Raw genomic sequence first — 13120 nt, 5'->3', positions numbered from 1 at the left:
ATTCTCCAGGCAAGAATACTGGAGTGGGTTGCCATTCCCTTCTCCAGGGGATCTTCCTGAGCCAGGGGTCCTACCCAGGTCTCCTGCATTACAGGCAGACTCTTTACCATCTGAGCCATCAGGAAAGTCATGACTCTACTGACTATATTACCCTAGCTTCGAGATTAGGGCCTTCATCATCATGAACCATTAATTATCTGATGGCAAAGATTTTGCCACTCACCCTTGAAATGGGCGACCCATGATTTGTTTCCAGGAAGGGTTGAATGAAATGCTGGATGAAAGAATGAATTAGATGAATAAAGAGTGAATTCCTCAAACCAAACCCAGTGCCTCCCCTAAAGTCTTCTTGTCCAGTCCTCAGGACACTGGGTCTCTCTGGTCACCCTCCTTCACTTGGCTGTGTGTTTCTGGCCCAGTCTCCACAGGGCATCCTTCACATCTTTGTTTCTCAGACTGTAGACGAGAGGGTTGAGCATCGGGATGACCAGGGTATAGAAGACAGAGACCACCTTGCCCTGCTCCATGGACTCCACAGCTCCTGGCTGGGCATACATGACAAAAAGGGTCCCATAAAAGAGGGACACGGCTGTCATGTGGGAGCCGCAGGTGGAGAAGAGCTTGTGTCTCCCTTCTCCTGAGCTCATCCTCAGGATGGTCACTGTGATGTAGCCATAGGAGACGAGAACCACGAGTGTGGTGCCCATGATGATGAGGCCAGAGAGGCCAAACATGACCAGCTCATTGGTCATAGTGTCAGCACAGGCAAGCTTGAGCAGAGGCGGCACATCACAGTGGAAGTGGTCGATGTGGTTGGAGCCGCAGAATGGGAGGGTGAATGTTAAGGGGGTCTGCACAATGGAGTTAAAGGAGCCCCCACAGTAGCAGCCCAGCACCAGGCAGGCACAGACCGAGGGGCACATGGAGATGGGATAGCGCAGGGGGCTGCAGATGGCCATGAAGCGGTCATAGGCCATCACGGCCAGGAGGAAACCCTCTGTGGTGACCAGCATGGAGAAGAAAAAGAACTGGGTGGCACATCCTGCAAAGGTGATGACCTTGGAGGAGGACAGGAAGTTGGCCAGGGCCTTGGGGTAGATGACAGATGAGTAACACAGGTCCACAAAGGAGAGGTTCTTGAGGAAGAAGTACATCGGGAAGTGCAGACGGGCATCAAGGGTGATGACCACGATCATGGTGAGGTTCCCCAGGATGGCCACCACGTACAGGGCCAGGAACAGAGCAAAGAGCAGGGCCTGGGTCTGTGGGTCACCCGCAAATCCATCCAGCACAAACTCCTGCAGAGGCATCGCTGAGACGTTTCCATTTTGGGGGGTTAACATGGTCCTGAGCTGGGGGACACAGGGCAGAGAGCAGAGAGCTGGTGGGAGGCAAGGAGAAGGGAGCAGGTCAAGGCCACAGGGTCATACTCTCTTGGAGAATAGGAGCCCTTCAGTGTCTCACTGCCCACTGACCAAGAGACAACCAGCTGCCCAGTTCTGCTGCCAGATGAGCTCAGACTGACCTGGAAAGGAACATTTCCTCCAGTTCACTGATTCATAAGTATGCAAGTTCATTCCCTCTGTCAGAGGCTCTGAGCTGCTGTCATTGTGGGGTGGGGGCATATCAGGGGCTTTGCAGAGTTCAGGACCTTCAGTGTGAGGAGTGTTGCAGCCTCTGTGCCTCCTTTAATACATGGTTTCCATCTCCAAGGGGATGCTTCTGAATTGTGTCATTACCTGTCCTTCTTCAACATCTAATCATACACTTTCTTGCCTTGTTAACCCATTCACAAATTTTGGAAATGTTTACTGAGTGCTTCCTGCCCACGTGGAAGACCAAGCTGGAAGGAGAGCAGGAATTAGCAATGATCGGGCGAATTTCTGTCGTTTTGTTTTGCAGACCCTGAGCCCCATCTCAACACCACTGTTTGAAACCTGGACTACACTATCGTTCTGTCCCCAGAGCACTGTGCATCCTTGAGGATCTCGGGGGACCTCTAGTGTTGGACAAATTTGGGAAGGAAATAACCCAGCTGCACAGTCTGAGAAGTGGCAGGACAGGGGCTGTGACTCATTCAGGAGATGGGCATGTCTTCTCCTGTCCTTACTTCCATGCCCCTGGCTCCTCTGCACACCCTGTGTAGTGATTGCTTGGAGCAGTGGGAGCCTCCAGCACTGTCACATCTGCTCAGTGTCTCAGTCCTCCTGCTGGGTGCTGCTTCCTGTCCCTGCAACAGCCCAGACCTCCCTGGTCTGCCCTGAGCAGGGCTGACCACCACACTCTCATGGCACATGGGGACCAGCTCTGTGATGGCCAGAGGAATTATCAGGGGAGATGCAGCCTGAAGGGGGAGGAGTAGTGAAGGATGGAGGGCCCAGAGCTGCAGCGTCTCCCACAGTGTAGATGAGGATCAATAAGAAGGTGTATTTCAGAGCAGAGCCCATGTGGTCTAGAGGTCAGATCTATAGCATCGCGAGCTGGCTTACTTTGGAAAGAGAGGGGGTGTGCCAGCAGAGGCTGGGTGGTCAGTGGTTCCTCTGGAGAAGCCATGACCTCCACGTTTCTTCTCAGGAACTTCTCTTGAAGTTTTCTTAGAAGGTGCCCTGAAAGATTCTATACTTTCCAACAAAGGAGTGGTTGATGACCATGGAGGTTGTCCAGCTTTCCTCTCCGGGGCTATTTGACCCCCACCCTCACATGACAGCAGAGCAGGACAGTCTGACCTGGATGTCCAGGCAGATCCCTCTCAAATTCAGGGCTGGAGCTGGTGCTCAGGGTGGAGTTGAGGGTCTGCCCTACACACGTTGGCTGCACACCCTGGTACCCAGCCAGTTCCTGTGCCCCTGTGCTCACAGCTGAGGTGGCCATGACCTAGCTGTCCACCTCTGCTCAGCCAGGTCCTCACAAACATAATCCTGGCAAATGTGACCAAAGTGACCATCTCCCACCATTCTCAGGTTGACTGGCCTTGCTCCTATGTCCTTGGGGTTCCTAGCTCATGTTTGTGAATGTTTTCCAGGACAATTCGTCTGCATCAGGGGCCTCGGGTCATCACAGCAGTGACCCTAGGATGCCTGGGGGAGCCCCAGAGGAGGGACTGGCTTTTCTTCTAGGAAGCCAAGCTACCAGCTTTGTTATAAAAAACAAACTCACACATTCCTTTGGCTTGTTGAGATGATCCAGTGAGGCTATTTTAGTGGCTTTAGTAAACCTGTGTGAATTGAGCCTGAGAAAGTCTTGCCTAATAAAGCAAAAAAAATCAGTTGTTATCTGCAAGCCTCAATTTGTATTAACTATGGCTGAATCCTTCCTTGTGAGCTGATCTCACATGTGGTCTGAGGGCCTATAGCATCCAGCAGAGCCTGGAGCTTGTCAGAAAAGAGAGCCTCAGGCAATGAACTAAACCCCACACTTATAAGAGACCCACTGATTATTTCTATTCTCTTTAAGTTCAGACCGGCTGCCCTCAACGACCCTGTGCAGTGCAGCAGGGGTGGAGGGGGGCCGGCCCCCAGGACTCACCTGTCAGTGATGCTGACCACGCCCTGCTGAGTGATGACTGCCCTGCTCCTGTGATGTCAGGAGGGGGACGGCTCACTCAGGACCCTGTGCTCCCGGGGAGGATGGGACTCCTGACCCAGGTCAGTGCTGATGATAATGACGTGGAGCCCAGGACACTACCCTGTTCAGCTCTGGCTTCCTGTGCAGGGAAGTGAGAGTGGGGAGGGGTTAGCAGAGGACTCCTGTGTTCCCAGTGAGGGTCTGTCCAGTGTCCATGTTCTTGCTGTAGGAAGCTCCTGGGTCTTAGAACAAGTAAGGGATAGGAGGATTCAGTTCACTTGCTCCTTTAGATCTGATCCTGTGCTTGGGTGGTATGTCCTGAAACCTGCACTTCATGGTCTCTCTGCTGGGGAAGATGTATCTATCTCAGTTAGCTGGGAATACAGGCCTCAAATGGCCAATTAGGTGAGACTTGGGCTCTTAGTGCACTGGGACTCCCAACACCCTGGGTCCCTGGAAGCTGCCCTCCTGTGGCCAATCTTGCTCTGATTCCCCTCAATTCAAGACAGAGGAGGCAAGAAGCCTGAACCCCCTCAGGAAGCACAGGGTGGCAACAGGAGAGAAGGAAGAGAACTTAGAGGGGCCCAGTGGCCCTCCTTGGAGCGGTGTCCTCCGGGCAGCAGGTGTGACATCTTGGTCCGTGGCCCATCCCCACCCACCCCCCCCGCCCCACCCCCACTGGTTGTTTTGAGGAAAACCTATGGGTAAGAAATCTGGACCTGTGTTCCAAGCACAGCCCTTTCTATGCATCTATTATCATTAGATGCACAGAAATAGTGTCCTGTCTTCGGTGTGGCCTGACCCTCAATGAAGACTTGAATATATGTGCTAAATCAGTTTAAATATATGTGCTGGATCACTGTAATCCTGGTTAGAAATCCAAAGTGAAAATGAGACAGTGAGTAGTTTAGTTGTGTCTGATTCTCTGCGAACCCGTGGATTGTGGCCCACCAGCCTCCTCTGTCCATGGGATTGCCCAGGCAAGAATACTGGAGTGGTTGCCATTCCCTTCTCCAGGGGATCTTCCCAACCCAGGGATTGAACCTGAGTTTCCTGCATTGCAGGCAGATTCTTCACTGTCTGAAGGTGATATGTGATTATTAGAAAAATACAGAAAGTATAATTTAAATTAATATATACATCCAAATAATTGGGAGGTTGGGACTGACCCACATACACTACTGATACAATGTATAAAATGGACGCTTAATGAGAATCTACTGTATGGCTCAGGGGACTGGACCCAACACACTGTGGTGGCCTGAACGGGGAGGAAATCCAAGGGGGAATATATGTGTACGTGTAGCTAGTTCACTGTGCTGTTCAGTAGAAATTAATGAAACGTAAAACAACTGCACTCCAATGAAATTAATTTAAAAATGAAATACATACATCCAAATAATAGTGCATATTTTATCATACATCTCCCAGTAATTGATAAAACAAGGGGAAAATTAGAGTAATACGTTAGATTTAAAATATTAACTAATTGAACCTCCTCAGCACAAATAGTCAAAAACACTCAGCAACTGCAGAATTTAAATGCCCTCGAGACACCAGAATATCACTGTAATAAGGTGAAAAGTGTCTCCCTCCAAAAAAAAAAAAATAATAATAATAATGTCTACCCAGAAAACCAGAGTAGGATCTTATTTCCAAAGGAATTGGCTAGCATGAGGTCATGCTGGATTAGGTAGGCCCTAAGTCCAATGACTGGGGTCTTTATAGGAAGAGAAAACGACACGGAGACACAAAGGCACAGGGCAAAGCACATGTAAAGATGGATGGAGGTTGGAGGGACGCAGCACAGGGGGAGGAATGCCCCAGATGCCAGGAGCCTCCAGGAAGACGCAAGGAAGAATGTTTGTCGAGAGTTTTCAAGGGCAGTGGTCTCTGCTGACAACTTGATTTTGAACATCTATCATTACGACCTCCGGAGAAGGCAATGGCACCCCACTCCAGTACTCCTGCCTGGAAAGTCCCATGGATGGAGGAGCCTGGTGGGCTACAGTCCATGGGGTCGCTAAGAATCAGACACGACTGAACAACTTCACTTTCACTTTTCACCTTCATGCATTGGAGAAGGAAATGGCAACCCACTTCAGTGTTCTTGCCTGGAGAATCCCAGGGACGGGGGAGCCTGGTGGGCTGCCCTCTGTGGGGTCGCACAGAGTCGGACACGACTGAAGCGACTTAGCAGCAGCAGCAGCAGCATTATGACCTAAGAGTAAAATTCCTTTTGCTATAAGTCACCAAATTTGTGTTAATTAGCTATGGTGGCCCTGGTGACTGAAGCAGGAGGGTGGTGAGGGAGTCTGCTTTCACTTGGCAAAGTCAGCAATACACTTTACTGTTTTATCTTGTTCTCCAGCTCTATGTCAAAATGCACTCTGCAGGGATCTTCAGCATCTTTCCCAGTTATTCCATATTCTAGTTCAGTTATTTCAATTGTTTTAAACATGATAATGTACAACAATTTACTTGTGGAATCTGCTTAGTAGAGACACTTTAGGTTGTTTCTTTATTTATATTCCTTACTCAGTAATGAATATTATGCAATGGACATCTTCCCCTCTTAAGTGGATATCTAGATGTGTATTCCTGAGTAGAAAGGCACATTTTTTTAAGCTCATTAATTTTCTCATCTTAATCTTACTTTACTAAGGTTCCTTTCCTTCCATCTTAGTTTTTGCCATTCAATTACTCTACTCAACTCTAAAACTTTCCATTTTAAGAAGTCCTGGTTCCATGGGAGAGAAGTGATCTATAAGCTGCTCCAGTGACCACAGTGTTGGATAACTGTGGGCACAGAGGGTTGATCAGTTCAGTCAGTTCAGTCACTCAGTTGTGCCCAACTCTTTGCGACCCCATGGACTGAAGCATGCCAGGCCTCTCTGTCCATCACCAACTCCCAGAGTCTACTGAAACTCATGTCCATTGAGTCGGTGATGCCATCCAGCCATCTCATCCTCTGTCATCCCCTTCTCCTGACTTCAATCTTTCCCAGCATCAGGGTCTTTTCAAATGAGTCAGCGCTTTGTATCAGATGGCCAAAGTACTGAAGTTTCAGCTTCAGCATCAGTCCTTCCAATGAATATTCAGGACTCATTTCCTTTAGTATGGACTGGTTGGATCTCCTTGCAATCCAAGGGACTCTCAAGAGTCTTCTCCAAAACCACAGTTCAAAAGCATCAATTCTTTGGCACTCAGCTTTCTTCAGAGTCCAACTCTCATATCCATACATGACTCCTGGGAAAACCATAGCTTTGACTAGATGGACCTTTGCTGGAAAAGTAATGTCTCTGCTTTTTAATAAGCTGTCTAGATTGGCCAAAACTTTTCTTCCAAGGAGCAAGTGTCTTTTAATTTCATGGCTGCGGTCACCATCTGCAGTGATTTTGGAGCCCATAAAAACAAAGTTTCTCACTGTTTCCCCATCTATCTGCCATGAAATGATGGGACCGGATGCCATGAACTTAGTTTTCTGAATGATGAGTTTTAAGTCAACTTTTTCACTCTCCTCTTTCACTTCCATCAAGAGGCTCTTTAGTTCTTCTTCACTTTCTGCCATAAGGGTGGTGTCATCTGCATATCTGAGGTTATTGATATTTCTCCTGTCAATCTTCATTCCAGCTTGTGCTTCATCCAGCACAGCGTTTCTCATGATGTACTCTGCAGACAAGTTAAGTAAGCAGGGTGACAATATACAGCCTTGACATACTCCTTTCCTGATTTGGAACCAGTTTGTTATTCCATGTCCAATTCTAACTGTTTCTTCTTGACCTGCATACAGATTTATTTCTCAGGAGGGAGGTCAGGTGGCCTGGTATTTCCATTTCTTGAAGGATTTTCCACAGTTTACTGTGATCTGCACAGTCAAAGGCTTTGGCATAGCAATAAAGCAGAATTAGATGTTTTTCTGGAACTCTCTTGCTTTTTCTATGATCCAGGGGATGTTAGCAATTTGATCTCTGGCTCCTCTGCCTTTTCTAAACCCAGTTGGAACATCTGGAAGTTCATGGTTCACATACTGTTGAAGCCTGGAGAAAGGAACGGCAAACCACTTCAGTATTCTTGCACTGAGAACCCCATGAACAGAGGATTGATAATCCATGACAATTCCTCTCCTCTGTTGCAGTTTTTTCACCAAGTCTCTATGGGTCTGGACTGCCTACATTCATAACTTCCATGAGAACAAGAGGGTGAATTGTCCTTGCTGTAAATCATTCTGCCCCTTCAGCACTCTTCATGAGCAACTGCATCACATACTATTTACCCACTTATCTGCCTAAGTATTTCTTGGCAGTAGGATTCTTTGTTTCCCCATTTACCCTTACTTTCATAAGGTGCTAAATCTCTACCCTTTTGTTTTTATCTGTGTTTCCTGCTGCCAATGAATTCTCCTAAGTTTTCAAAGTATTTTCAGGCATTGGCATTTTCTCATTTTTATACTAGATATGTGACAACACTGCAGTTTCCGCTGGAATAGCACTTAGAGGAAGTGATTTTTTTCAGGACATTTTCCTCCTGCTTCTTTTCCTTAATTCCTTTGCATATCCTTTGACATGGTGCATTCTATGTTTAATCAATTTGTTCATTGTGTAGGAACTCTATCAAGGGCGGATAGCATCAATCTATAAAATCATGAAAATCTTTAACTTTGGAGGACAACAATTTTGAACAGGCAAAAGTTATAGTGACATTTAGGCAAATTTCATTCTCTTTAGCTGCAAGATGGTGAATTCTATGAGTAAATATGACTTCATGATTTTTTCTCTAAATGTGTGTAATATAAAAATAAATCGTTTTTTCTATGCTAGATGAGAAAGGTGAATGCTGTGACTGGAGTTCTGGGCACCAACTCCAGTGCAAATACCCTCCATGCCCTTGGATGATAGACCAGGAGCCCAAGAGAGTTTCTGCCCCAAATGGAAACAAGATTTTGCCTCAGACCCCTGACCTCTCTCCTATGTGAGAGGCACTCAGCCAAAATTATTCCTACTGGCATCAGATTCACTTTAGGGAGTATTTTGGCCATGTATTTAAATTATCATTCTTGTTATTTAAAACAGGGTCATGGATATTCGGTTTGGGTGAAGTATGAAAGAAAGATTAAATATTTGGTTTCTCTTTGGAATCATCACCCATTAGGGCACAATTAAAATTTACCCATCAATCATATCTTTTGTACTAGTCATTGCTTGAGGTGTTTTATTCACATACATTATCTCAGGTGAGCCTGGCCATGCGAACATATTTTTAATTGTAGTATGTATGTGAGTCTGTGTGTGTTATAGTTGATGTTTAATCCTATGTTAGTTTCTGGTGTACAGCATAGTGATTTGACATTTACATATATTATGAAATGATCACTTGAACAAGTCTGGTAACCATCTGTCCCCACACACAGTTTTTACAACACTTTTGACTACATCCCTTATGCTGCATATGACAGCCCAGTGATTTATTTTTGCACATTCCCTTCACCTATTTATCCCCTTTAGTGTCCCCCCTTCTAGCAACCATTCATTTATTCTCTGTATCTGTGAGTTTATTTCTGTTCTGTTTGCTTATTTGTTTTTAGATTCAAAATGTAAGTGGAGTCATACGGTATTCTCTTTTCCTGTCTGACTCGTTTCACTTAGGTTAATACCCTCTAATTCCACCTACAAAGATGAACTTCCTCCTCTACTCTCCGATCCCTTTGGGCTTCAGTTCATGTAGGAGAAACAGCACACTTGCTTCTTTCTTTATCAGGAGCAGTTCAAAAACATTGAATTGATTCGTTAGCATTCTCCAATGGTGACTAAGTTTTTTTGTATTATTATGAATTCATATTGAATGTATTTGATGTATTTGAATGTATTGTAATTACTATCCTTAATAACATCAAACTGTCTCATTTTTAGCCAGTGGGCAGCTCTTCTATTTGGTCCAAATCTAGACCTGACCTACCAGCCTTTGATCACCTTTTTGTTCCTGAAATGGCACGCTGTTCTGACTTGGGCATTCCTCTAAGAATCCAGGTACCTATTGGTGCGGTATGAGTCCTTTGAAGCCACACTCTCATAGCTGATTGACCTGTTTAACCTGACTCACCAGCTGCTTCCTCCTAGCTTCCTTATGGATCTTGCACTTGCTGACTTCTGATTGTGGCAGTGCCCAGGACTCGGGGTCTGAGTTTTCCTCCTTGCTGTCACTGGCTGAATGACATCATCTGGCTTCATAGCCTTATCATCTCATCTTACAGTTCCACAATATTTCCCAGCTCAGAATCCTTTCCAATGAGTTGACTCTTTGCGCAAGGTGGTCAGTTGGAGCTTCAACTTCAGCATCAGTCCTTCCAGTGAATATTCAGGGTTGATTTCCTTTAGGATTGACTAGTTTGATCTCCTTGTTATCCAAGGACTCTCAAGAGTCTTCTCCAGCACCACAGTTTAAAAGCATCAATTCTTCAGCAATTCTTCAGTCTTCTTTATGGTCTAACTCTCATATCTGTACATGACTACTGGAAAAACCATAGCTTTGACTATATAGAACTTTGTTGGCAAAGTTAAGTCTCTGCTTTTTAATATGTTTTCTATGTTTGTCATAGCTTTTCCTCCAAGGAGCAAGTGTCTTTTAATTTTGTGGCTGTGGGTCACTGTCCTCAGCAATTTTGGAACCCAAGAAAATAAAATCTACCACTGTTTCCACCTTTTCCCCAACTATTGAAGTGATGGGACCAGATACCATGATCTTAGTTTTTAAATGTTGATTTTTAAGCCAGGTTTTTCACTCTCCTCTTTCACCCTCATCAAGAGGCTCTTTAATTTCTCTTCACTTTCTGCCATTAGGGTGGTATCATCTGTATATCTGAAGTTGTTGGTATTTCTCCTGGTAATCTTGATTCCAGCTTGTGATTCATCCAGCCCAGAATTTCATATGATGTCCTCTACATATAAGTTAAATAAATAGGGTGGCAATATACAGCTGTGACATGCTCCTTTCCCAATTTGGAACCAATCCATTGTCCCATGCCTGGTTCTAACTGGTGCTTCTTGACCTACATACAGGTTTCTCAGGAGACAGGAAAGGTGGTCTGGTATTCCCATCTCTGTAAGAATTTTCGATAGCTTGTTGTGGTCTCTTTAATGTTTCTCGAGCATGCTGGCCACACTTCCTCTTGGGTCAAAATAGCACCTGCTTTTCTTTTGTCTTCCTGGGATACTTGCTTGGCTAGTTCTTGACCTTCCCTGTGAGGACTACCTTAATGTCTGTGCTTGACAACTGTGTTCAAAACTGCAGCGACGATGGGAGGTAATCCGAGAAAAGCACAAGGAGTTGATTTCTTGCATCTTGTAATATAAAATAGCATGTCCTTGCAGCCTAAGCTGCTGCTGGGTATTGTGCCTGTAGCCAAATGTCTTCTGCCCACATTTGCCACGTTTCTGTATGTGCCCAGGTTCAGTGCTAGGTTCTCTAGACTTGGGTCACTCCTTTAAAGATGATTAAGTTTCAATTTCTGAATGTAAATAGTTTTTAATTTCTTTCTATATACACAAATATATAATTTCTTTAAATGAATAAACATTTTTATATACAGATTTTTAAGCTGTTTTTATGATTGTTGGCAGAGTTTTCTGTAGTCATTTTTCCCTTTCCTTTAAAAAATTGGATCAGTTTCCTTCCTAACATATGAGCGTATAACACAAGCTTATATGTGACCTTAGGTGCGTGCATGCTCAATAGCTAAGTCATGTCTGACTCTTTGCAACCTCATGGACTGTAGCCTGCCAGGCTCCTCTGTCCATGGGATTGCCTGGCAAGAATACTGGAATGGGTTGTCATTTCTTCCTCCAGGGGACCTTCCGAATCCAGAGATTAAACCTGAATCTCCTGCATCTCCAGCATTGAAGGTAGTCTTTTTTTTGTTGTTTTTTGTTTGTTTGTTTTACTACTGAGCCACTTAGAAAGCCCATATATGACCTTGTGTGAAAAGTGTGAAAGTGTTAGTCACTCAGTTGTGTCTGACTCTTTGCAACCCCATGGGCTGTAGCCCTCAAGGCTCCTCTGTCCATGAAGTTCTCCAGGAAAGAATACTGGAGTGGGTACCATCCCTTCTCTGGGGGATCTTCCCAAACCAGGGATAGAACCCAGGTCTCCCACATTGCATGCAGATTTTTTTACCACCCGAGCCATCAGGAAAGCCATGTATGATGTGTGTGTGTGTGTGTTACTCACTCAGTTGTGTCCAATTCTTTGTGACCCCATGCACTGTAGCCCACCTGGCTCCTTTGTCCATGAATTCTCCAGGCAAGAATACGGGAGTGGATTGCCATTCCTTTCTCCAGTGTATGACCTTGCTGCTACTGCTGCTAAGTCACTTCAGTCGTGTCCAACTCTGTGTGATCCCATAGATGGCAGCCCACCAGGCTTCCCCGTCCCTGGGATTCTCCAGGCAAAAACACTGCAGTGGGTTGCCATTTCCTTCTCCAATGCATGAAAGTGAAAAGTGAAAGTGAAGTCGCTCAGTCGTGTCCGACCCTCAGTGACCCTCTTGGATTGCAGCCTTCCAGGCTCCTCCATCCATGGGATTTTCCAGGCAAGAGTACTGGAGCAGGGTGCCATTGCCTTAGATAATCTATATTAACAATCCAGCTTACATGATTCCATATAATGTCTTTACATGGTTACACAATCATTTTGAAAAAAATTATGTTTATAAACTATGCTATACAAATGTAAGTTATCCAAGAATATGGTTGTAATTTTGTCAGTCTGTTTAGCTTTTTATTTGTTATCGGGATGGAGTGGCAATTTTTAAGAGTTTTACACGTGGAACAGGGAATCAGAGGTCCCCTTTGGCCTTTTTTATAATTCAGGTGTCTTTTTAATTCAGATATCTTATTATGGAGTTTTAAGAGTTCTTAATATACTCTAAGTATGTCTTTTATCAAATACATGTTTTGCAAATATTTTTTTCATGTCTGTTTCTTTTACTGTTTCAATGTGTCTCTGTAAACTAAATATTTTTAACTTGTATAAAGTTCTAATTATCAAATGTTTCCCTCTGTAGCTTACACAACTTGTGTCCTATCAAAGAAATGCTTGCCTAACCCAAAGTTTTAAAGATGGTCTCCTGCATTTTCTTCCACAGGTTTTAAATTTTTACACTTTATACTTAGGAATCTTGTCTGTTTTGAGTTAATCATTATTGGGGTTGATGTGTGTCTTTTTGCATATGGATGTTCAATTGTTTCAGAACAACTTGTTGAAAACACTATTTCTCCATTGAATTAGCCTGCCAGTTACGTCAAAAATAAATGGACCTTATATACATAAATTTAGTCTGTATTCTTGATTCTGTTTCAGTATGCCCAAATTACACTGTTGTGATTTCTCTGGTTTTTATAGTAAATCCTGAAATCAAGTTGTTTAAGTCCTTCGACAATTTTATTCTATTAAAATTAATTTTGCCTACTTTTTAAGTACACAAAAATTCAAGAGAACAGTTTTAGGATATTAATTCCTTGACCAAGGATCAAATCCATGCCTCCTCTCTGGCCACCCTCCT

General features: G+C 44.6%; 1 protein-coding gene across 1 annotated transcript; it reads right to left on the bottom strand.

The window, feature by feature from the left end:
• Positions 1–392: 392 nt before the first annotated feature.
• On the bottom strand, positions 393–1343 carry LOC139180375 (olfactory receptor 9S13-like). Its single transcript, XM_070782016.1, has one exon. The coding sequence runs from the start codon at positions 1341–1343 to the stop codon at positions 393–395; it is 951 nt and encodes a 316-aa protein (XP_070638117.1).
• Positions 1344–13120: the final 11777 nt, after the last annotated feature.

Source organism: Bos indicus, chromosome 3 (genome assembly GCF_029378745.1).
Source record: "Bos indicus isolate NIAB-ARS_2022 breed Sahiwal x Tharparkar chromosome 3, NIAB-ARS_B.indTharparkar_mat_pri_1.0, whole genome shotgun sequence".
In the NCBI taxonomy this organism is placed as follows: Eukaryota; Metazoa; Chordata; class Mammalia; order Artiodactyla; family Bovidae; genus Bos; species Bos indicus.
This window is presented reverse-complemented; position numbering and strand designations above follow the sequence as displayed.

Bases quoted from the DNA above. Each gene is read 5' to 3' on its own strand.
- LOC139180375 (XM_070782016.1), bottom strand. From the start codon at position 1,343: ATGTTAACCCCCCAAAATGGAAACGTCTCAGCGATGCCTCTGCAGGAG.